Raw genomic sequence first — 26,823 nt, 5'->3', positions numbered from 1 at the left:
AATATGTGTGTAAACCGTCCAAATACAGTTTGGGGCTACTGTATGCTAAATTCTCATGATGTTCCTGTTAGCTGACAGTTGGTGTTTGCTCTTCACACTACAGTCACACGTCAGGCGCTTTCACAAGACGCCCCTCATTAGACAGATCTCTCTCCTAAACTCTGAACACTCGGATATCACAACATTTACAGTCAAAATTCTACTCATTACAGAAAAAAAAAAACATTACTGTGGTAAGTTTAAGGAAGTGTTTTAGTCAGGAAATCTGGACTACAAAAATTCCCACAGGAAAAACAATCAATATATCTATCTCTATTCTTTGGCTTTAGTTAAGAAGCTTATAGAGCAAGTTAAACTTGACACTGTTTTATCAGTCAAATTCTGTTGCTAAAAGATTGTTGACAGGGGGCCGCATTGATTGTTGATCTCAGTAATACAGTTCTTGACTGATCTATAAAAAACATAATGTAAATTATATCATACATAACACATTCTACGATGGTGCATACATTTTGTATTTATCACAGTAACACTATCAAAGTAAAAGAAAAAAAAGAACTGCTTCATTTTCAATAACGCATCTGAATATGAATCAAATACTATGCATATTAAACCAATCTATTTTCTGAACGAATGCAGTGTTATGACAGACAAAGTACTCATTTACTTAGATCATAAAAAATAAAATATATAAAAAATAAATACCAGCATGCGTTATCTGGATCTTCAGTTCAAGTAGATGGATCTTCAAACCAAAACACAACAAACCAAATCTGACAAGTGAGAAATGAAATCAGAAATCGCTAGCAGTACTTTTAATCAAAAGATTACAGGATTTCTGAATTAAACCTCACTTCCTCTATCCGTAGCGTCAGGCAGCCCAAACCTCACATATCTAATTAAATCAGGAATCATGGGCATTATTTAAGACTTTATTACCAGGCCAGCGAAACTCCCAATGCTCTGAATTCTTAAACAGGTGTAGCTGTTGTTTTCAGAAGCTTGTATTTACGGTGACTTATGAAAGCTTAATCTGCAATGCTTGAAGTATTCGCTAATACCATATGTACAGTGGGAGTGCCGAACCTAGTTGTGTGTGCTAGCGCTGGTCTTCTGAGAGCCATGCGGACGCCTCTGTCACGGATATTAATGGTGTGAATACAGAACAAATTTCCCCTGTACAGCGCTGCAGCCATTCCCTCATGTTCCCCAAAGCAGGGTACTTAGCAAAGCAAGGACGACAGGAGCAGGAGAATTCACGCAAAGAAAGTTTTGTTTCAAATGTGTTGCTAAGGGGCTGAGGCAAAAACTTGCATAATATTTCAATCACAGCTGTGCTTGTAAGTTAAATAATAAGCTTATTATCAAAGCTGTAGCGCAGCACACACATTCCTCACTTGTTGAGTCGCAGTTTAACGTGGATGATGCAGGCTCAAATCCAGACTACAAATATTTATCTTTATTTGTTGATTTTCTTTATTTCTTCATTGATTGATAAATGAATGGATGAATGAATGAACAAGCATAACGTTTAAAAGCCAGTAAAATTATTTAAAATTAGAAAAACAAAATCACTTATGCTCATCAAGACATCATTTCATTTACAGTAATAAAAAGTAATATTGTAAAATATTATTATTACTGTAAAATTTTATTTTTTAACTTCAAACTGAAAATGGAATGGAAATATAATATAGTATAGTAGTATAATATTTATTTTCTTTTTTAGTTTCTTACAGGTTTCTCTACGGTTCTGGCTCTCAACAATATATAAATTGTAATAATATAATAATAATAATAATATTTACAACCAAGAGAAGACCAACACAGAAAAAAAAAGCAGAAAGAGCCTCTGGTTGCTCAACCCCTCATATAAATACACATTATTAAACAAGTTAATAGACTTCGACACAAACCCACGGGACACAGAAGGAGGTGTTTATATTAATTAATTTGAGCCCATATAAATCAATGATAAAAAAAAAGAAAGTTTCTTTTGCAAAAAAATGAAGTAGAGTTGAGTGAAAGCTTCTATTATTAAGTATAGTGATCTATTATTAATGCAACTGTAGCAATGAAAGATTGTGAAGCCGCTGGTGATTCATTATTTGACCAGAAAAACTAACAAGATGAAAAGTGCACAACAATGCAATTTCACATCTGGACTTGTGCAGACCTGCAGAGGCAAATCCCTGCCTAGAGTTCCTGTGCAGATTAGCACCCACTTGAGACGCCTAATTGCCTGCAGCTGAAAGGACTAATTGAGACGCCACATTTTCAAACCTATTTCCCCACGAATCACGACATTCTTATAATAAGCAGAGCGGAACTGTACGCCACTCCTGCGGCAATACGTATCAAAGCCCGGCTCACACATCACTTCCTGTTTTTAGCACAAGCCTCCAGATGCACCACACTGTCTAAACTCAAAAGAAGATCGGATGTGAGCGCATTGAGATCTGTTTGGTTTGGTTGTTCTTCATGTATGCCTCAGAAGATGCTTGCATTCATGCGCTGTATAATCAAAGATGGGCAAATGAGAGAGAAGACGCATTTTGAAGAGAGAGTTTTAGAAAAGGAGGACAGATCTTGGCACGGAAGAACTTGCCTTTGAGACATGATCTTGAATGCATCGGGCAGATAACAGTTGATGTTCTCCATCTGAAAGGGGTCAGCGTCGCAGATCTTGTCGTCGGTCCGGCCGTAATTGGCACTCTCGATCATGATGACATCACTTCCTGGACAGCGTAGGTCGATGGGATAACCCTCGCAAGACAGTTCCCGCCTCACCAGACCGAATGGCATGGCTGCCCGGCTAAAACCTGGAAGACAGAGGGAGACTTTAGGCCCAAAAATATGTCCCACCGAACTAGTGTCGAGAGGTGCAGAATATCAAGAGAAAGAAATTTGAGTCAGGATATTTTAAAATGCCCCTGTTATGCTATTTCCTATATTGCCTTTCATGCAGCGTGTAATGTAGCTGTAACGTGCATGTAAATGATCTGCAAAGGTGTAAATCAAAAAGTGCACAATAAATAAAATAATTGTCTCTCAAAATAAAGAATCGACTCAGCCTAAATGAGTCCTTAGTAATTCGAATCCCCAAACAAGTCCTTAGTAATTCAATTCTCTTTAAAAGATTTGCATAAATTCTGCCTATGTTGTACTTTGGCCGGCCTCAAACAACCTGACCCCTTCCATAAACATTTTACTGATGAATGCTGTATGCGGTAGACCAATCAAGAGGAGACTGGGCCATCTGACAAATCACAGCAGAGTAGACTCAGAGAGACTGAATCTTAAAACTGCTTAGAACAAATCAGAATTACTGGAAAATGTTGATATTAAACACATATTTTGAGAAAACAAAAGTGTTTTCTTTTTACCTTGCATGCATGTAAACCTATTGTAGGAGACTCCCAAAACAATATCATGAGGCTTAATAATTGCATTATAGGGGTAACTTTAAAGCTTGTCAAACCAACAGCAAACAGCGAATATTTTGAATATATTCAAAATACATTTTTTCATATCCGTTATCCTAAATAATCATTACACACAGAAACTTTGAAATTACTTGCACACAAAGAGTTTTTTTGTTGGTTTGATTGTTTGTTTTTTTGGATTTGTCATAATTTCCTATCAAAATCCTTGTTATAGATGCAAAAATACTGAAAATCTAGCCTTGTCCGATTTTTTATGACATACAAAAGTTTCAAAATGCTTGCTAAGGATGCAAAAAATACATAAAACGTCCTTTTTTATGATGGACACAAGTGTGTGTAAATGTGATTGACACAATATGATATTGCATTTATTTTTACATTTTCAAAAAAAGGCGACGGCCTTAAGTCATTCACTAGCCTGTAGCAATAATGAGGATTTGCAAGACATTATTTATTAAAAAAATCCCAAAAATAATTCCACAAAGTAATAAAATAAACAAACAAATAAATATGAACAAAGCAAAAAGTCTGATATTAAGTACTGACAGAAGTTTTTTTTTTTTTTTTCATTTTATGGAAGGGTGAGAAAGGCCAGACAACAAGAGAGATACAGTCAGTGGAGAAAAAAATAAATAAATAAAAAAATCAATACATGTGCCGTGTTCTGCTAATGTGAATAGCATCAAATGTCTGCTCAGAGAGTGAAATCTGGTACTGAGCTCAGAGCAGCATGTAAAGGGCATTTCCCTCATCACGCTAATGTCAAACACAAATAAAACACATTCAGCCAATCACAAGCCTTGACCTTAAATATATCCCTATATTTAGGAAATAATCTCACATGCAAAATGCAGCGCGGATGCACCAGAAAATATGTACAAGAAAATAATCAATTATGTGCTATGACTGAAAATTACATCTATCCATCTGCCCAGAAGGTGTATTTAAAAAAACTAAACCACACCAAATCCCATTTGTGCATGTGAGTCACAACAAAGCAAAAAAAATCTTACCCTACAAGTTCACTTTGATTCGCGGAGCATCATTTTTGATTTGCTTGCTGCATTAGGTTGTAAATGGCTTTAAAATGTGTCTTGTTTAAAATACTATTTCGTATTACAAAGATTCATAACCTGAGAGAAAGACTGCTAATCTATATTTCCTTCTGCAATGTGTATAAATTTGACCACATTAAGTAGAAATCCATCTAAAATCAGCCCGTACGATTGATTTATTCAGGTAGTGGAATTATAAAGTCAACATCTTGGCTCTGCACTTTTTTTCTCATTCATGTTTTCAAATGAAGAGGAAAATAATCTGTCTGCTGAGAAGCTTCTCCTGTAATTATTCAGTCAGAACGCAGTCACTGTGCGTTTTATCCACAGCATTTCCCCCTGAGTTTGACATGCTGAGATGTTCTCAAAGACACTGACAGCAAAATGGATTCAAATGACTTTAAAAAGTCCATTCAGTGGAAATCAAATCTCGGGTTGTTGAACCAAGATTTATCGCTGTTTTTTTTTTTTTTTTTTTTTCAAATCTCTAGTCATTCCTTGTGACCATTAGAAAGGCAACACAGCAGCAAGTTTTGACTGATGACAGGTGTTGCTGCTTCAAATATGTCATTTTATAGTGTGCGCTGCTCAACAACATGCAATTCAGTTTGTGACTCGGTAAAACCACCAGTGAAAGGTAAAGCTCAATAAAATGCTAACTGATAATTCCAAATCGGCCCTAGGACTGGATGAACTGCATGCAAAATCAATGTAGCACGCTAGTAAAATAGTTGCTATATTCCTTTGCATCTGTAAACAATGATAAAGAATTATTATTATTATTATTATTATTATTATTATTATTATTATTATTAATTACATATTGATATTATATTGCTGATGTCATATTTTTGTTAAAATAATTAAAACATAATGAATTTACCATATCAAAGTTACGAGTAAAAACTAGCATCCAAAAGTATGTTGTTTTTTTATTTCATTTACTTTTTGATCCAAAGTGATCTATATATATATATATATATATATATATATATATATATATATATATATATATATATATATATATATATATATATTTTATTTATTTATTTATTTATTTATTTTTTTTTTACCCTACAGTTACAAGTACATTTCAAAAGTTTCATAATTTTTTTTGTTGTTGTGGTTATTGTTTTTATTCATTTTATTATTATAAAAAAGACTAAAAGGTGTTCTATGTAGGTTTCTATTGAAAAATATATTGTTTGAGCAGCACAGCTGTTTTCAACATTAATAAAAAATTATTGGAGCAAAAAAAATTGAAATGCATTACATTTTAAAACCATATACAACCGGGAAGTGTAAAAATTATTCACAAAAATTCAGTTTTACTACACTGTTATTTTGTACTTTTATTTGCTGATCAAATGAATGCATAATAAACATATTTTGAAATCATTACTTATGGATGCATACATCTTTTCAAAAGGCACTAGTCATAGATTGGCTGCAGTTAGAGCTCATGAAGCATTCAAGTAAATTGACACGAATAATGAGATTAAACGTTATCATGATTTATTTGCTCAGGTCTTCTCGGTCTTTAGCTGTAACATTTAAATTCACGGCCCCTTTCCCCTGGCCTACATTCCACTGTACTCTAATGCAACTCGATCGCGAGGTCACAAGGTGTTTGAGCGGATCAATTGGGCTGCGGCGGTGTCCGTCAGACCGGGCTGCATTATCTCACTCGTTCCTTTTCCCTTCCGACTCCAACTACACAGGAATAGCACAGCCAAACCCACCCCCTTTTCACCTCATCCGATCGGCTCCGCTGAAATTCTCCATTTTCCCCAGCTGCGGTTCCGCCACATGGCAGCAGATTTGATCCTCTCAACCACACTCCATTCTTTCATTTTACCAGAACACCAGGAAAACCAGAGTATGTCGAGGGCGTGGAAGGGACGATAATGAGAAACTTCGAAGTGTTTCTGCGGCCTGGCATGTGGAGTTTACAACACGCGATACTTCTCCGGTGTCTGCGAATTACATTAAAACACATTCCCGCTGCCAGAGCCCCGAAACGCCCACCAGCGCAGTTCATGCATCATGTAGTCCGCTGGAGCCTGCTTCATAAACAGCTTTTCAAAAGCAGGACAATTGATTAGGCCTGGAGTCACTGCTGACTCACGCTGTTATGGACGGATATTTCAGGACACGGTCAAATCTATACAGTAGAGAGAGAAAAAAGGGCCAGACTTCCCAATTTAATTAAGGGGAAAAGACTTCTTTCTGTACGGAGGGCTTTTTTCACTATACTGTAAAAATGGCAAAGCAGTACAAAGCAGATCGAAGCAGTTCAAGTAGGCTGGAACATTAACATTATATCACTTAATGAAATATATATTACAGTGAATTTCTTGCAACCACAGCTGCCAATTTATTTTATTTTTTTATTTAACAGGATTTTAACATTTAAAAAGTGCTTGTTAACTAAACGCCTTCAAAACCTTTTTTTGTCTGTCGTGGCTGCAGTCTGACTCTAATCTTCATTCATTTTAAAGCGTCTTGCTTTAGATTTGAAGCTTATAATGATTATGATTTATTGTGCAATGGCTTTGATTAACTAATGAATAGCGTTAATGATTTTTTTTTTGTGGGGCAAATATAGGACACATTACTCCTGACATGCAAAGACAAACGCCCTCAACAAACAGTCTATTAAACCATCAGATAATGTCTAAAGGTCAACGATCATTCAAATCTAGTAAATAAATCTGTCTTTCATGATGCACTTAAAAATTAATAGTGTAAGATAGCATATCCATGACTACAGGGAAAACATGCTAGTGCTCAGTTACTGTAACGCTTCATTTTAAAGGAACAATTTTTGCTATTAACTGGAATTCATATTATTAGCATATTGTTTGTTTACATATTGCTCGTACTTATGAAGTGCATATTAATGCCATTTTCTGAATGAGCTTGTTTTATATCCCTCTTATAAACCTTACAATCACATTATTAATAGTGCTGTCAAACAATTTATTATGCATTAAATACAAACACATACATGTATATATTTCAGAAAATTATGTTATGTTTATATTTTAGATTATTTATATGCAATATAAAATATAAGAAGATGTGTATATATAAAAAACTAAAGTGTGGCCTGTTGAATGCTGTACTTAACACTACTACACAAATAAAGAGGATTGTGAGTTATTCTAAGTTATTCTACATCTAAACTACTATATTTCATTAAGAATGACAATCTTTTAAATAAATGAATACATATTTATAGCTTATTATCAGACTATATTATTGTCTAGAACAGGCAGCAACACCCCTGAAACCAACGACAACAACCCAAATAAACATCCTATCATTGTTGCTTTGGGTTTTGGATGGACAAGCACCTCTCATATTTTAATTTAAGTTTTATTAAAAATAATATTATTATAAGGCCCATGACCATAAAAGGTCCTCTATTTTTAAATTTAGAAAATAAAGAGACATTGTACTAAGGGGTGGAAAAACACAGTGACAACACCAAAGAAACCAAATTTGGCATTTTGCTCAGGAGAAAGGAAAGTAATTTAGATTAGTACACCCAATAGCGTTTGTAAACGGATTATAATTCTTTCAAGGGGAGAAAAAAAAGAAGGTTTTTACATATTATGCTGCATAGAGATTTAGAAGTCAGATCTTCATTTCTTGCTTAATTTCCTTTGTTATCTCTACAAAGCCAAGGATCCACCGTCTCTTTTGTCTCAAAGTTGAGCATTTGTGTAATTTCCGTTCTGGTTTTAGCCGGTCAGGGTCAATGAACAGTCGTGGTCAGACAGCAGGAAGGACAAAGTCCATTTGAAAGACATTTGCACCTCAATGACAAGAACTCAAAGTTTCCTCTATAGAAGCTTTAGTGATGTCCACTAACTACTTGACTTTTGCGTGTTCAGCCCTGTGTAACGTGACCAGAGCCCACCGAACGATGGGTCAGCCATTTCACTCCCAACATTATGAGTTTGCTCATTCAAATGAAACTTCAATCAACTATTCATTCATTTACGATTTGAAGCGCTTCACTTCAAAATTGCCGTAAAATGTATTTCATTCATCTAATAGTAGTCTCCACATGACGAAACATTTTTGCTTTTTTGGCATGCCTTGTGCCTAAGAGAATAATTCTGATTGATCCAAAGTGTTAGTTTTGACTTTAGCCCATGGATCGCCTCCTCTGCCTTTCCTGCGGCGATGTACAGACTGGCTGTTGGGCTGGTTTCATCTATAGTTTATGTTGGTACCTTTCTTTCACATCTGTATTACACAGCCAGAGGTGTGCGAACTTCCTGCGCACGAACCATGCTTTTAAAAGTGAATGGGTCTCCTGCTCTCTCCTGATTAAATGACGTGGGTCAGGAACGGAGGCAGTAAATAATATATTAAAGAGAATGCTCAATTTCATCGTCATGGCAACCTCTCCAGCAGTGCCATAATCGCTATAATCTCCCCCTGAGGCTTATCAGTCATTCTGGTCAGTCACCACAAGGGTCGCTTTTCAATTCCTTTCAGGTAGATAGGTAGCCAACTCTGAACTCTAGCAAACAGGCCCCACGTCGACATACAATGGAGTCCTTTCAGAGCCCTGCCTTATCAGTTGCACTGCTGTACATGACTCCACAGATCTGCTGGGTGCGACTGGTGAGAGAGCCTTTTAATCAGGGCTCAAATACACCTCCCATTTAACCTCATCGAGCTCTGTTACCATGTAAATGTTTTTATACATACAAGGTGCTTTTGTGCCACTGAGATTCATTGCGGAAAACCGATACATGTGTTTTTAATTACACAAGATTATGTACGATGTCAGGGCAAAGAGGTTTTGATAATGCATCTTATCACACTGCATTCAAAACATGCCATTTGAAGTGTACTTCCTATATCCATGCTAATAATTAATCTCTGCAATAATAAAATGCAAATAATAAAATTACTAACTGTATAATTATAGACAGTTTGTGAAGTAAATATTTCTGCAAACATTTCACCACTTGGTATAAATCTCTGAAGTCCATTCCTGAACCAGTAGGGGTGGGCAATATTAAACATTTATAATTTAATAATTTACAAAACAATACCAATACCGATACTGATAGTGATACCAATACTATTTCTTAAATAGTATGTGATTTTTTTTTAAATAATGTTGATTTTTTGGGTAAAGACAAATTTAAAGAATTATTGCACTTATAGGCAAAGTATTTAAAGTGAATAAGTGTCTCTGTGTGTCTGTGGCTGTACACAAAAGCATCACTACCAAATAAGTAGCTTGCGAGTATCGATATATTACTACTGCAATATCTATTTGCCCATCCCTAACTACCAGTCATTAAAGTATTAGTACATTTACTGCTTAATATCTTCTAATACTTTATTTTGTTGGTCCCCAGCAGAATATTAATTACATGAATATTAATGAATATTAATTACAGCACATAGCATATGCCTGATAGTATAAACTGATTTGTAAAACACCGGTAAACAGACGTTAGTCTGATGCTAGCCTTAGTAAAATTACTGCTCAAATTACTGATTGGTTTATTTGTTTAAGCAACTGCAGTTTCAACCAGATATTAGAAGCTTTGTGTTCTTAAATTGGTCAATTTTTTCACACTCTGCAGCCAAGCAAAAAAAAAATTTAAATGAAGACGGTGGTGGTGGTGATCTTAGAAAAGTGTTTATATACAAGCTACACTCACTGTAAACACAGCTAGCGGTCCTAGCACCCTTACCGGAAACGTCAGGATCAGCTTTCATTGTGACGGTAAGTCAGGAGTTCCTGCATCTCTGCTGCCCAATTCCCATGATTCTACTCTAATTCCGTCATCACCTTTGGGGTGACATTGACCCATTCCGTGAGCAACAGCCAGGCAAAAATGCTAATTTGACGAGGACAGCGGCCGGTCTCTTCGGAGCTATAATATTTTAATCTCCCCAACGTGGCAAATCAATCGGAAAGTGACCATCTGCCAGGATAGGGGTGTCACTGCAGAGGGGTAATGAACAGAGCGCGAGTGATAAAGATCACCATCATCGGCCTGCTGTAAGCTCCCTCGTACAGACCGCCGAGGAGCCAGATGACAAACAGATGAGTCATGTCACCGTGTCACCTAATAAAGAAATATTACCAGACTCGAGAAAACAGCCCACGGAAGAGTCCCTTATGCGCTGCGCTTTTCGCGTATGATAATAGAATGCAGTGGTTTTGGTATTTGCAATAAGGTTGAGGTGAGATCTAAACTGCTTTCAGAGTCTTCCGGGAACAGCCACTGGGGCCAGCAGCAAAGAGTTTTAATATGGTTATTCAAGCTTGACACGGCATGCCATCCCGCCGAGAACCGAAAGGATTCCGGATCTCATCATGCTTGCCAAGCCCTGTTAATGTAGTTTGAACTGTGCTTTGTCCTGTCGATGGCTACAGCTGTTTGTAAATGAGCTTGCTCATTTCAAAGCCGGCCAGTATTATTACACACTCGCGGCTGACGACGTTGCTTACCGGGAGAGTTTTAAAGGAGGAAAGGGACCCATAATACCCTGAATCAGCTTGCAGCCACTGGAGACGCAGCTTGATACCTGCAGTTTTTTGTCGCTTTCTTGCTCCCTGCTAGCCAAATACTAGACAAATCTACAGAAGGCAAAGACGCCAATGAGGAGACGACTCTTCCTCCCACAGAGCGGTTTCCATAATCCCGCAATATCCTTTATAAGGGCATGTTGTCTTTAGAAGTCAGGTCTCACCAGAGGGAGAACAACAGGGCAATGCAAATATCCTCAACAGGGGAGATGCTCTCAGGCTGAATGAGATCTGTGTGGAAAAAAAATGAAGCTCGGTAAGCTACGATAAGGATGCAACCCTCGGCGTGGGTCCGAATAAACATCTTTGGTATTCCGTGGCAAAATCTTAGCATTGTGACTTTATTAACTAGGTAAATGTCTACAGTGGAAACGTAAGCCTGGTATTAATGCAGAAATCAAGCTTCAGTGAGACTGCATACATTGTTTCATAACATGGCCACTCTGACTGGCCACTTCTGTTGTCTTGATGCATCATTGGGCCATTAAAAACACAACGCAAAAAAATAACTGGCAGTGTCAGTAGTTTAGCAAAGAGGCGTTAAACATGTTTGTGAGCTATCGGCTCCTGGGCTCATTGGTATTCAACACCACCATTTGCCCCAATTCATCTGCATCCTTCTCTTCCATGGCAACAGCAGGCGGGCTATCAGGAGGATCTTTGATATAGGTACATGCTGGTAAAGAAAAAAAAAACACTATGTCATTTAGCTTCGGGTAGAACTATAAAACATATCCTGCTGGTTCTTGCATTGTTAAGGGAAGTCTTTGTAATACTGGCTTCAAGCTTGTCATTATTTGCATGTGGTCCAACCTTCTTTTTTAAGTAACTCTGCACATGTTAAGCTCAGGCCGATTTTTTTATTTATTTTTCTCATCTATTCTACTGACAACTGCAAGCATTTGGTCAATGACGTGAAACTGTTTTTGTCCTTTCTATTAAAAAAATCAGTAAGTTTCTAATGTTTAATTATAAAGACAAAACACAACTTGTAATTTTAATACTGTCGATATTTGCTTTTGAACTTTTGATGTAAAAAATCTTCAATTAGCTATCAACCAATCTTGACCATACACGTATGCCTTTACAATGACAAAAAAATGCTAGTTGCAAAAATATTTTAATGACTGTCCAGTCCAGCCGTTAGATAAGAAGCCACTAAACATATTTCCGAGGTCTTTGTGTTTTTCAGTGCTGTTAAGTGGCACAAGCGAGACCAACAACCTCCACACTGACTCACACATGTAAATCAACCTTTACACTTAATTAAGCACAATGGGCCACATCAAGGTCATGAATTCTTCCTTTATAGTCGCCTATTGACGAAGCATCAACTGCACTGCCAGCGTCTGGCTTTCACACCCTGCTTCATATCTGAAAACCCTCGAGGGGACACTAAAAATGCAAGGACAACCTGGAATAAAAAGGCCTTTATGACACTTGTGCTGTATGGTTTTGACTTCACAAGCTATGGGTATTCATTAGTAAGATATACGGGGAGATAATTTCACCCCAGAATCTATCTGCTTCTTTTAAATCGCTCACGCTGACAGAAATTAGTGCCTTGTTCGAATTCTCATTTAACTACACTAGGAAAAAAGACCCTGGTTTACAGAGACATGTTCGAATACTCTATTTTTGGGTTACATGCTGCTAATGTTCCATGACAATCTGATATCCTAATAAACCTATTCCATCCAGTCAAACAAGATTACAATCCACATTGTACCATATTAAAGACTACTCTTCACTCAGCCCAGTATAACTGAAAATCAAGTGGAAAACTCAGTTACCACATCCATGCTGGCTTAGAGATCCATTAAATATAAAATAAAATGCAGTAAAGTTCCGGAAACCATACATATGGAAAAATAATTAGCTGTGTCTGCTAAGTGAAGCATCGCTATTTGTTTTATTTATATAAAGAGTTTGGGATTACAGCAAACCTTAAAGTGGAAAAACCAATCGACTGAAGGCTCCAGGATACCATAAAGAGTTGGGATAGGCTCTTTTGATATGGGATAGTATCTACCAGCAACCACCCAGAACACATCGGAAACTGACATGTTAAAAACAATTACAAGACCCTAGCAACCTCATAGCAACGGTCTGGCATCCATCCATCACAGAGGATCATTTGGATTAGGCAGTCAATGCTCTATCTTTAATCATTCTCCAATAAAATGTTTTGTTTTTGTATTTTAAAGTGCAGTGTGTAATTAGTATATTTTCCACCCACTTTTTGGGTGATAAAGCAAATTCATTCTTTGCCACTAGGTGCCACTTTTGGAGCGTTAAAATCTCACGAACACTACTTTAAATTAAATCGACCAATCACCGGGGGGGGTTTAAAAAAATTAATCGTTGAGTCATTCAACAAATAAGGTAAAAATAAATACATTTCATAAGAAAATTAAAGTGTTTTTTGACCTTGCATGCATGTCAACCTGTTGTTTGAGACTCCCAAAACTAAAACATGAAGCTTTTATAACCAATAATAAAGGGGCACTTTAAGCAATTTTTGTTGTATTATTTAAAATCGGGTTAAGGCTTCAAGCACCCTGCATGGAGTTTAATACTCTTGTCCTTGAGGTGCACATAATGCGCTTTAGAAACACAAGACATCTCCACTGGTTCAAAATAAATGTCTCCAAAAGACTTTCAAGGCTAAAATGTGTAAATACATGAATGTGAGAAAAGACAAAATATGTTCTGTATTGCTTTTCTGACCTAGGCTATAATTCTTTGCCGTATGGACTTCTGGGCCATAAGATGTTGCACTCAACATGCAGTCAGGTTATTTGCCCAAACTGTTTGTCACATGTCTGAAATGTAATATTTGTTCAGCTCTCCTGATACCATTGATACTTATTGCTGCAGGAAACCCATCACACAAGTACTGAGTTACTGTCACATCAGAGGAGAGTCTCATTTTCAGTGTTTTATAAGTTGGTCAAAGTGAAATATTAGGAGAAGGCTCAACTGAACCACTCTGATATTGTCTGCTAATCTCCCAATATTCCCAAATTTTCTAAAGCCATAGAAAACTTGGGAATATTGGGGTATTAGTAGCAGTAGTGGTCGTATTTTGGACTTGGGAAGTCTTGGAAATTTGTTAATCAACTTGCTCTCAAAATATATAGAACATAGTTGATAAAAAGTAAAAACTGTCTGCCGAGCAATATAAGTTGAGCAATAGGATCACTTTCAAACTCAATATCTCATGTTTGCTGTCTAAATGGCCCAAGAAAGCACCATAGTCTCTGTTTTACAAAGTTCATGGGAATTGGCTTTAGTCAACATTACTTTAAATGTATGAATGTGAGGTTCTGAACTTTTGGACCGCTTTTCAGTACAATCACAGGCACCCAGACACTTCAGCACATAACAGCCCCCGCTGTAGTCCGGCTGAAAGGATGAGTGTGTTTGAAAACGTGTCTGAGGCTGTCTGAAAAATATCAGAATGTAGTCAGTCACTCAGACTGCAGAGACGAGGTGCAGATGGCCCTGAATGCTTGAGGTGCTACAGCAAAAAAAAAAAAAAAAAAGAAAACTGACTGAACAAAAGACTGAACATGAGCTATTTCCAATGCACTATATACACACTAGTGTGGAATGCTGTGTAAACTGGGGAGTTTTTCCACATTAAAATGTCATATTCAATAATTATTATTTTAGGAAAAGGTGTATAAATCATGTGGCTGTAGACCAGATTCAAGGTGTTTCTTCTAGGACGTTGTTTCAAACACTGCAGTGAGATTTGAGCAGCAATTTTAGGATTTAAACAAAGCAAAACATAACCTCACAGCATCATGAATGCTAGTAAAAACATTGCATTAAAATCCTTGGTCTTAAGTTGTCACTTCGGTGATTCAGGCATTTGAGTGTTTAGGAAGAAATGCAGCATTATATGTGAAGTCTAATAAATGTGTGAGTGTTACATTGTAATGGACATTACTGCACAAACACACACACGAAGGTCAGTGAAATATCTGAGAAAAGAAATCTATTTAAGCCTTATACAAACAAACTAAATGAATACATATAAAATCATATATATATATTTTATTTATTTATTTTTCTTCATTAAAGGATAGTTTTGATGTAACAGGGTTGATAACCTGTGCATGTGAGTTTAGTTCATCACTAAAATACTTGTTTTAATAAATGTAATTTGATGTCAATTTATTTATTTTATTTTTATTAACTTTTTTTCTCTATTTTTTATGCTTATTTTTAGTCATCTGAAATCTCTAGTGAATTGCCTTAGTGTATAAAACTTGTTTGACATAAACTTGCCTTAAACTTAAAATAGCTGGTCATCCACTCATTGTCACAGTTATTATTTATGTATTTGATAACAAGGAACACAAAAGGCACTCATTTCCCAGAATCTCCCAAATATCAGTGTCAACCTACTGCAAAGGGCTCAATTCCATGGCACAAAGTAAAACTCAGCTTTTCGACCTTTAGATTAATCTTGTTCTTGGGAATGTTTCTTTGTCTGGGTGTCTACCTCAAAGCATTTTTTAAACTACAACAGGATACAGTTCATTTAGTAGGACTAGTGAGAACAAACCTCCCTGTGAGTAACAGAATCTGCTGCACATTTTTAGCCATCGATCTTTGAGATGACATCACTGATACACTCTCTTCTGAAGAACGACTGCAACATCTGCTGTGACGGCCACACAAATGGGAACTGTCCTAATTTATATCGCAAGAAACCGAGGAATGCTAAGATAGTCTTGTGAATCTCAATTTTAAAATAAAGATTCCCTCCTGATTTAGCTGATTTTATTGTTTGTCCCAAAAATGAAAATTTTGCTTGTACACATGTCACGTCAACTATTATGACAACAATGCTGTCTAGATTATTTAAAATGGTAGTCCATTATTGACTTTACATTCTGAAAACTAACATAAACCCGGTTACACATGTTGTAGTCTCACTATGTTTTGATTGCTTTTAAATTACTCTTCACTAGTGCTGTAAAACTATTAATTACAATCAGTCACATCCAAAATAAAAGCTTTCATTTACATAATATGTGTGTGTGTGTACTTTATGTATTTATATGTATCTGCATATAATTTATATTATATATAAATTAGTCTGCTATCTCTCTCTCTCTCTCTCTCTCTCTCTATATATATATATATATATATATATATATATATATATATATATATATATATATATATATATATATATATATATATATTGTGTGTGTGTGTGTGTGTGTGTGTGTGTGCATGCATTTCTATATACATAAATATACACAGTACACTATTGTTCATTTGACAGCACTGGTTTTAACCTAACTCATTTATCGCATATCCTTGAGTGTGATTATTGTGTATCAATAAGAATGCTTTCAAAAACATTAGTCTTCATTTGTGTTCTACAGGGGACAGCATGTCAAACCATTTTAGACTGATTCAAAAATGAAACTACAGTGACAGAGTTCTCTTTTTTAGGTGAATTTTCTTCAGCTACAGTAAGTGTAAACATGTTAACACGAGAAAGCAAACAGTCTGTGTGATTGGTGTCGCCACTCTACCGCCATCTTGATTTTAGTCATCTAGATCAGTGATGATGATCAGAGATTCAGGAGTAAAACATAAGAAAGAAGATGAGTAACAGTGATGCATCTTTTCATCTTTGTTTTCAAAGTTCCGAGACTGGAACGTCTCAAAGGCGAATCCACAACCCCATCTCTCTGCTCCATCCATCAGTCTGATCGAATCTTTCAGACTCGAAACAAAAACAACAGAAGTGAAACAAAGATGGTTATAATAGGGGCCTGTATCTCCTCACGATATCACCCCCTCAAGATCTCTTAAACAACCGCAGCACAGAGAGCCCGTCCCGAACGCCAGAGAGCCAAATCGTAAATATTCCTGAGCACAATTCTGTTTAGATTTGATATGTGCTTAAACAAGAAGATAAGGTGTAAGGTCTGATTTCAGTGGGTCTGCTATGACCTCCTGCTGCTGTACCCATCATTTCACCAACCAGCTTGACACCAAACAAGATAAGAGAGAGCCAGAGACACAGACACAACATGCACAGACTCATGTAGGCTAAAAACCTGCAAACACTCAGCAACCTGTAATAAGAGATGGTCTTCATCACTGTCAATTTAAGCAATGCATAGTTGTCTTCTCAGCTGAAACTGTCCCTGAATGAGCAGGCCTTTCTCTGTAATGTCATCAGTGTTGAGGAAGCAGCTTTGAAACTGTGGCTTGCCAAGCTGCAAATAATTTGGCTTCAACTTACAGTCAAGCTTCTCCTGAAAAAGTAGTTAGTGAGCGCTAACAAAAGGTAACTCGCTACACTGAAACTGCTTAAGTGAGCAATATCTACGAATTAAAATTGTATTGTATTGAATTTATATTCACTGAAATAATTGTAATTGCTACTGTTGCGTCAAGGATCTGCTTCTACCTCTACTTGATGTAAATATCCTGTAAAGTACATTTGTTTGCGGCAAACTAATTTACTATAATTGACTTGAATAAAAGTAGACAAATTAGATGTCACTACATGAGATACATTTAACGTTATGAAAAAAAAATCTAAAGCTTCTGCTTTTTTGAATAATTGAATAAATTAGTATATATACATATATATATATATATATATATATATATATATATATATATATATATATATATATATATATATATATATATATATATATACAAAATAATGAGTATTATACATTTATACCTACATTATCAGTACCAAACGCGATGATGCATTTTATTTATTTGTTTTTACTTAAAAATCATTCTGGAATCTGTCAAACTCCCCACCTAGTTTCCTTTAAATGACCTTTGTAATATTTTGACAAAAACAACAGAGCAAAAAAGTTTTTAAATGTAGTTTACAATAACATTATTACAATCTTTTACCAGCTTTAAAAAAAGATATTTTACAACCCAGCTGTTAGAGCCCAGAAAACAGCTGCGCTACTATTGCATTGCTCAAAAATGTAGTTAAGTTTCTATTGTTGCCATTTTTAGTCAGTTGTTCCCCAACTGAATACCACAAGAAGAATTTGGGTATTTTAAAAACTAATGTCCATCTGATGTTAATCTGCCTTGCACAGCTGATTAGAGCTAAATGCAAAACAATGCAAATGAATTAGCGACGCGAATGAGTTTCAATCTCTTTCTCATCGGATCACCCACACCCTGAAGTCTATTATCCTAAAACCATGCTGCAAGCTACACTACAAACAAATTACTAACAGACACCCAATAACACAATGTTTTGTATCACCCAGACCACGCAGGAAACACAGTAAATGAGTAATGTGCGACTAGCCCAGTTTGATTTTTGCATGACAACCACCAATCAAGAGGCAGCTGTTATTAGGCTTAATCCATTAAAACCAGCGTCTCCTCCCGGTTAAATCCTAATGAGGATTTAAAGAGCTCGGCTGCAGGGGGCCATCGGACAACAGACACACCTTGCTGAGCGGTCTGCCCCCGACCCGCTATTCTCTTTTCTTATCATACAGATCAGGAGGAGGGCTGATGAAAGACAGCGAAGACGAATGCGGGTTTATTGACCCCCCGGCCGCTCAGCATTATGGGAAGTCTGATCCCTCAGTCTGATAGAAAACCCCTGGGTAAGAGGAAAAACAAAAAGCAGGAGACAAGAAGAAGAAAGACACAAAGAGAGCCGTGTAGTCTGAGGAATAAAACCCAAAACAAAGGAATCCAAGATCTGGATCCAAGATCTTAATAAAGTAGCTAAATGCGGGCGAATTCAGATATATTGATATTGAAGGAACGTCGATATGAACAAAAAGCCACAGGGCTGAGGCTGAGGGGAATTGGCTTTAGCCGCTCAAAGATAATCAGTTTCGCTAGTTTAAATGTTTCCTTACAAAGTGTAACTGCACAGATGGGATTTTGAGGCATGTGAAAGACTTGTCCACACTTGTCCGTCTCTAAAGAGAATGGCGCATTTTCTCAGCAGGATCCACGTCATTTAATCAGACCCTCCGGTATGAAACAAATCTGAGATGAATCTCGCACATTAGCATTCCCTGCTAAAATAAAAGATACCAGCCCAAGTTGGTCTGAAAGCCTGACCGAGCTCGTTAGGCTAGTCTATTATGATGATTAAAAAGAAGGTTTCGGGCACTTCTTAACTGGTCAGGCGTGGTAATCAACTAAAACCAGCAAATTACTTTAGGTTAGTTTATTTACTTGTAATTTTTTTTACTCACATTTTTTTTATTATTCAGCAGGTTTAGCATTGACATAATGGATCTTAATACCAAAGAAAAATATCAGTTAGACTCATTCTTGCTTCATCCACATTCCACTGAAAAACACATAAAATCATGCTAAAAAATATTTTTCCCTAAAATACTTGCTTGACACATGAGGAGACAAATGCGCAACCCTGTCAATCAAAGAAACCAGAAAGATCCGCTCTAATTCTGTCTGTGTGTGAGTTCAGAGAGACCAGCAGCCCAGAGACACACAGAAAGGGACAGAATATGAGACAGAGAGACATGTGGGATGGAGAAAGCCCGAAAACAGTAACAGAAAATGTAAGAAACAACAACTCGACAGGCCTTGATATGAGCACCCCCCCAACAAACAAAAACAAACAACCAAGACAACCAGACCAACCTAAAGTAAGCAGTAGGGTTTATCCTGTCTTTCTCATGATGCAACACAAAATTTATATTTGTGAACTGACACAATCACGCGCACACACACAGCTATATATAGAGCTGCCATTTTAGACGTCGATGTGACATATTTTTACTGTTAATCAGCAGACATTCAACCGAGGTGTTTAAAGAGTCAAGATAGACAGCTCATTTCAGTCAGAGAGACAGATGGCTCATTTCTGACAGAAAGACAGACGGCTTGTTTCAGACAGATAGACAGACAGCTCATTTCAGTCAGAGTTTGAAGGCAAGAGGGACAGCAGCTGTCCAAATAAGGGGCCCATTTGAGATGGAAAATATGATATTTGGGTTACACTTACATAGGGAGGAGTGTTAACCTTTGGGAGATGGTTGTAACAAGGGGTTGGAGGATTGTGGTGGGTGATATAACCTAAATTATATACCATAGTATGAGTCATTTTTATAGCAAGTTTTCTGTGACTTTAATGATTATATAATTTGTTTTTCCTAAAAATTCAACCATAATGAATTTGTGTAAATGCAACAATACTTAATAGCAAAACTAAGCATGTGTAGCTAGAAGCATGTACTATGTTCAGGAATGTATGCTTTCTAAAGATCTTCCAGCAGAGGCAAAAAAACGATAAAGATTTTTATTATTAATATGCAAGACTGTAGGTCAGTCACATTGTTATTGAAGTATAGTATATGCATATTATATATTAAATACAGTGTTTTCAGGCCATGCATCTGGTAAATTACATATAAATTTAATACATGTAATGTAATCACACATATATTAAAAGTGTTGGCAGATTTCGACCATTGTGCAGTTGGGCTCTAACTAATGGTCAGAGTTTTCATCCCAAATGGCAGGATTTTACATTTTCATATGCTCTGGAGACATGCAAATCACTGACCTACAGTCCCGTATTTATGCATATCATGTTTCAAATCCGAAAATCAATAGGCATGACCTTTAAATATCTAAAAAGATTGACCAAATATCCAGTTATGAGTTAAAAACCACAGCTGAAATGGAGGCAGCATAGGTCAAGATTGCAATCGAGTTCCACAGCAAAAGAACATTGAGAAAGTAAACTATTCACTTGACGGAAAACTGGGTTATGCATTTGCCTAATAACGGAGGCAGGTGAAAGTTATCTCTTCGTAAAGCAAAAGTTCAACCTTTTAATTCTGTTTTGTCAAAAGGCTATAGCCGCCAAGAACGCTGTTAATTCTGAGATGTGTGATTTGGCTGTCTGGAAGTCGCACAGAAGCTGTTCTGATTTGAATTAAGATGGAGATGAAGTATTTTTATGAATACAGGCGGGTGGCCGCCGGTCGAGGCCACGGTTCCCTGCTATTCGTTCTGAATGAGCCCAAGGCAGCAGGACACGAACGGATATTATTCAGTCCTTTCCATAATTAAAAAAAGAACGGCTCATATTACTCACAATCCTTACCGGCAAATTGGCCAGACATATAAAGCAAAGCTTTCTTTCAAAACTACTTAGCCCCATCGTGAAATAATCCAGTGACAGTGCGTTCAAAGAAAAACTGTAATTGCTGGTAGATAATAACATTAATTTATCAGAAAATAAACCTGCACCCTATTACTGTACATGAATGAGTTGACATGAGTGCTGTTGACTTCTATAGTAAGTAATCCCATGCACTTAAAAAATTTCTCTGAAAAAGCCTTACCGAGACATTACAAATGCCTGGTCAACAAATTAGATATTTAACTTGCATTTCTATGTTGAGAATAGCTAAACGCATGCATTATGTTCAGGACTGCTGTCTAAAGATCTATCAGCGGAGTAAGAAAAACTACAAAGAATTTGACATATCAATATGCAAGAATGTGGGTCATTCTTAGTGTTTCTGAAGTATCGTTATGCATATTATATATTAAATACATTGTTTTCAAGTCATCTATCCAACAATGTTGTGACATTTTAGCTTTTAAAGTCATCATAACATGACTCACCCTTGCAAAGCAGTAAGATCGCTCTGATTATCAAATAAGCATTAGGAGCTCAGACTAATATAGCATTCAGCATATACAGCCCTGATTTATTTCTATAAGAGCACAATGCCACATTTCATGGCATTCAATGGCAGACATACTATCAATAAAACGGCTCCACAATACTTCATCACTGCTTTGCGTTTCAGCTTCATAAAATACCAGAAAATGCAGTTTGAGAAGATGCACGGAATACAAATGAGTTACATCCGAACTTATAGACAGCGTTCGGCCCACGAAATGAAATCAGAAAGATGAGATCTGAAGTTTCTAGGATATACTCGAGAGAAACAGGGAACAAACCCTCAAGCAATCAATCTTTCAAAGTTTCTGCACAAGCGAAAACTTCCAGCCATGGCTATGGCAGTAACCCATTTAATTCAATTATAAAAATGCATTAAAAAGATATTACGGCAGGGACAGAGTGTAATGAGGCGTGTTTACTTGAGGATATTGTTTATAATGAGCAGTTGTAGGGTTTAGGCCTATAGTTAGAACAGGACATGAGAGTAAACAGACGTAGATGAGATGAGGGAAAACTCAGAAACACTGTATGGTCTTGCTTTTAATTTAACCAGAAAGAAAACGAAGGCAAGTCCTGTGTTAATGCACACAGCTTCCCGAGAACCTCAGGCTATCTGTCTCGAAGGAAACAGCCATTATTTATCTGAGTGCTCAGAAATGTTGTCTGTTTCAAAAGTCCACCACATAAAACAATACAACAAAAAGACAACACCGTAAACTGAAGAACAGCATGAATTCAACCATTTTACGAAAGATGTGTGTTATTTCGAGATGAAAAAAGTCTTACCGTCAGAACTCTGTACAACCGTCAAGACGAACACCAGGCCGCAGAGGACCAAAGACTTCCATTCTGAACATCCCATCCTGGCTCTGACTGGACTCTCCGCTTTCCACATGTCTGGGTCGAAATCACTGTAGTCACAACGATCCGGTGAAGTCACTCTGAGAGATAACCATCATTGACCTCCGAGCCTGCAAGAAAACCACAGCGGACTGTCAGTGTTTGGCTGTCGATGAAGAACTCCTCAGGCATAAAAACTTCCTCCTTTAAACTGCTGCAGTCTCGTTCGCCTCAGTTCCTCCACAGGATTTTGTTTTTTTTTTTCCAGGAGCAAATTCACACAGAATTCATCTCAGGAGTAGAAACCCTCTATTGGAAGGTGACTGAGACCTGAAACAGCACCTCCCGCATTACAAACAAGCCATTTACCTCAAAGCCCGTCGTTACCGTTTATCTGACTCTCCTCTCCCAAACCTGTTCCGCTACCATCCCCTTCTGAGAGGAAACGGGTTTTTCACCCATTTAAGCTACCGGTGCATATTCTCCAGCCAAAGAGGACTATGTCATGTACAGTATCGTATCCTTTAAATGTTTTCCTTTTCTGCATGTTTACACCCTCCACCAGCCTCCCGTAAAACACACTCACGGCCTCATGGGAAACATCGTCACTCCAGTAACGAGCCACTTAGGAGCCCATTAAAAACAGTGTGTGCACCCCCCTAGGTTTCTTAAAGATACACTAAATATATCACAACGCCCTTTAATACTTCATCACATTACAGGGTATTTCCTCATGTCTGATCAATGAAAGCATTGGAATTTTTGCTTCTTGTATTGTCCTATATACAGTTATGAGGTGAGAAAATGTGAAAATCAGGAGTATGTTTACATCAACATAAAGAAGTGGGGTTTACTGTAATAGTGCAGTTCTGTATGACCAGAATGTCTAAGAATGTCTAAATGCTAATGCGTTGTCTTAAAATCATAAAGGTTAGCCTTCTGCATCATCATTAGAATTCAAGAGTCAAGAATGTGGCTTTAAATGTTGTTGTTTTATGTGACAATGTAGATGTGTTATACTTCATTTATTAATTAATTAATTTGTTCCATCCACCCATCCACCCATCCATCCATCTGTCCATCCATTCATTCAATCAATTCATTTATTTGTTTGTCCTTCATGCAAAATATGAATTCATTGCATATTATTTTTGTTGGTCTCCAAAAAAATTAATTTCTGAATTTTGAAGAATTAAAAGATGGACGTTTTGTCAATGTATTTGTGATATGTCAGGTTTTTTTTTTTTTTCACAACTGACAATAGATGTCACCAGTGATTAGAACAGTTTGGTTGCCTGCATTCTTGAAAAATCTTAAATTATGACATTTTGTGTTAACTATTTAGGACTACAATTTTAATAGAATGTTTCAAAATATATGAATGTTTACACAACATTAAACAGATAATTTTTTGGTGTTTGTTTCAGATGAAATCATTCCATTTAATGTGAATACTGAAACGGAGAGAGTAGCACCATTAGCATTAGCTTTAGTGAAACAAGCACAATAAAGCAGAGCCTCCCAGCCTACTTAGGTTCTGTTTTTTAGTTGTCTTTTCCCCCCTAAAATCATCTGTGCGGAGTATTTCAGAGGTAAAAAAGAAAGAAAAAAAATGACTAGCGAAGTCGGTGCGGTGGCGGCTCACAGCAGGTTAGCTGTGAAGAAAAATAAATGCATAAAGGATGAGGGTTGATCCCTACATAGTCAAGGGGTGTTCGACTAAATCAACGACAACAGCTCCGTACTTTCATATCTCCGTCTCACGCTGTGAGCGGTTAACATGCTGATCAGTCTCCAGAAGCGGAGCCGTGGACGAAGGCGGCCCGCCTGACTCCCGCGCTCCTCATTAAACGTGTTGAGGTCTCTCCCCTCCGCAGGAGGCCTTATCTCCCTAAGCTGCAGCAAAGACCGCCGATCAACACCTGTTAAGTGCTTCAAACAAATACTGCCGTTCCAACGCCGACGCGGCACAGCGGGACGGCCTGTTGTCGCTGTTCTGTGTGTTTTGTGTTTGCAAATCAAATTAAAAACTCTAATCATGACAAATTAAGACAGCAATCATTCATCTTCAAAGGATTCCGGTCCAGGGTGTTTGATACCAGCACTCCCTCCCGCCGACGTTTTACGCCGAACTGTGCAGCTTACGTACAAACCAAAAAAGTATATAAGGGCTGTGATCGATGAAGAGGTCCAGACCCAGAAGGCTTTTTCACAGCTGTGTACATCTGCTTCGACAAACCAGCAACACTCAGGGTTCCCCAACAAAACAGTTGTGTGATATAAAAAGAGGAACTTTGAAAGAACATTCCACTTCTCTGGGTGAGAAGAGAGCCGTTCAAATCAGAGCTGAAAGGCCAGTTTGAGATGTTAATGCCAAAACAGAGAAACAAAGGGCAGATGTGTAATTATGCGGCCGTCTTTCTCTCAAGCAGGAGTGAGACCCACCGGAGAATAGAGGAGGAGTCATCTATTCAAAGGGGTGGGTGCAGGAATAATGCACAAGAGGCTAGGCCGAGGGGGGCGGAGGGGGGTTTACAAACTTTACAATGTGAGATTGACAGCTTGCAAGTCTCGCTTGACCTCTGAATTAACCCCCAAGCTTTCAATGAACTACAAAAAGAGCCATGAGATTGATGGTCAAAGAATATGACAAGTGTATAAAAAATGGACCCATAAACAGGGACACGCATTCACACAATGGAACTCGAACACACCAGCATCGGGACAAAGCACACAAGCTGACAAGCTAAACATTCACAAACGCCAAATCATACAAACATATCATTTAGTTCACGTACATGTTTTGTATCATTTTAAACATTTCATCAGACTTAAGTGTTAACAAACTACAAGCAAAATTGTTATGTTGGTTTACGCCTTCAAAAAGAGATGGCTTCTTTAAAAAAAGGATCATGAAATCAGCCAACATTTTTATTATTTATATAATAGATGTTTAAAAAAGAACAAACATTCAAGTAACAGGGCTGACACATAGACACTACCTTAAGACTTCAATACTGTTACTGAGAAATAAAATATTTTGAACATTCAGATTAAATATTTGGAAGCACTGTTTGCAAAGGCAACAAAAAATACTTTTTTCTTAAGGCATTTAGACAAATATCTATTAAAATGTGTTAGTAACATTTTGCGTTGTGTTGTTTTTTTTTTCTTTTTTGAATGAGGGACGCAAATGTCACTCCAGTCTTCCAGACCCATTACGCACCATTAGCAACATGAAAACTGGCCTGTGATGAGTTTGTTTTCGATGTTTTAGTATTTGCGCTAGAATATCAGGTCAGTGATCAGATGACAGTGTCCCATCGAGGCAGAAACGCTAGAGGAAATCAATCAGCGGTCCAGGGGTGGGCCAGTTAATGCACAGCCACACATGAGTCATTCTGAACACATCCTATTTGACTCCACTGTCATGCATTCACCTTTGCCATCTGGACACTGCCGGTTGTGTGCGTTTTAAAACCAGAGGACAAACATCATGATATCGGGGTGACGGATGTATTAAGGTCAGGTGAACGACAATGTCAAACATTAAATGAGCAAACGACAAAAAAGTCCAAACGCTGCTGTACACGCAGTGAATTAGAAATGGCATGACAAGCTAAATGTAGACGACAGGAAAAACAAATCAAATGAAACTGACTTGCTTTCCTTTGTGGAACACAAACAGATATTAAAAAAATATTTTAAGCTTACATCGCAAGTGGATGGAAAAGAATAACCGGTTTAATTTCTCAGAATTTCTCTTGTTGTGTAACACAGTCATACAGCTTTTTAGTACTATAAGTTTAAATAAAAATAACTGAATTTTAATTTTTAAAGTAAACTACTCTGTTAATAGTTTTTTTTTTTAGCACTCAAAACCAGATCCATCAAAATGATTAAAGAAATGATTAATGAAATCATTAACGAGCCATAATTAAATCAGATTTGAATTAGAATAGAAAACAATATCATTCAGTTTCTTTTAGTTCCTATATTTTCCCGTGTTCACAAGCACAGCTGGCTTTTACACCAGCGCTGCAAATGTATCATCTTAACTGGCCATTTAGCTCTGTTTTTAAGACCTGGAAAAGATACGCGAAACCCTGCATGACAAAACTGTCTCATGACCATGTCTAATCTGAATAACTGCTTTAATGAAAGTACATAGACACGGTATAA

At 37.1% G+C, this 26,823-nt stretch overlaps 1 protein-coding gene across 41 annotated transcripts in view; it reads right to left on the bottom strand.

Moving 5' to 3' along the window:
- Positions 1-26,823, bottom strand: part of adgrl2a (adhesion G protein-coupled receptor L2a) — a 91,663-nt gene that overhangs the window by 48,576 nt on the left and 16,264 nt on the right. For all 41 annotated transcript variants that reach the window (XR_006252088.1, XR_006252089.1, XM_043252219.1 and 38 more), the window contains exons 2-3: positions 22,588-22,772; positions 2,609-2,822 (exon numbers count right to left, since the gene is read on the bottom strand). Coding sequence is in view for 39 of the 41 variants with exons in the window: in XM_043252219.1 (XP_043108154.1) it covers positions 2,609-2,822; positions 22,588-22,696 (323 nt within the window). In the remaining 2 variants the exon portion in view is untranslated. The remainder of the gene's footprint in view (positions 1-2,608; positions 2,823-22,587; positions 22,773-26,823) is intronic.

Source organism: Puntigrus tetrazona, chromosome 11 (genome assembly GCF_018831695.1).
Source record: "Puntigrus tetrazona isolate hp1 chromosome 11, ASM1883169v1, whole genome shotgun sequence".
Lineage (NCBI taxonomy): Eukaryota > Metazoa > Chordata > Actinopteri > Cypriniformes > Cyprinidae > Puntigrus > Puntigrus tetrazona.
The sequence above is the reverse complement of the archived record's forward strand: the minus strand, read 5'-3'. Positions and strand labels throughout refer to the sequence as shown.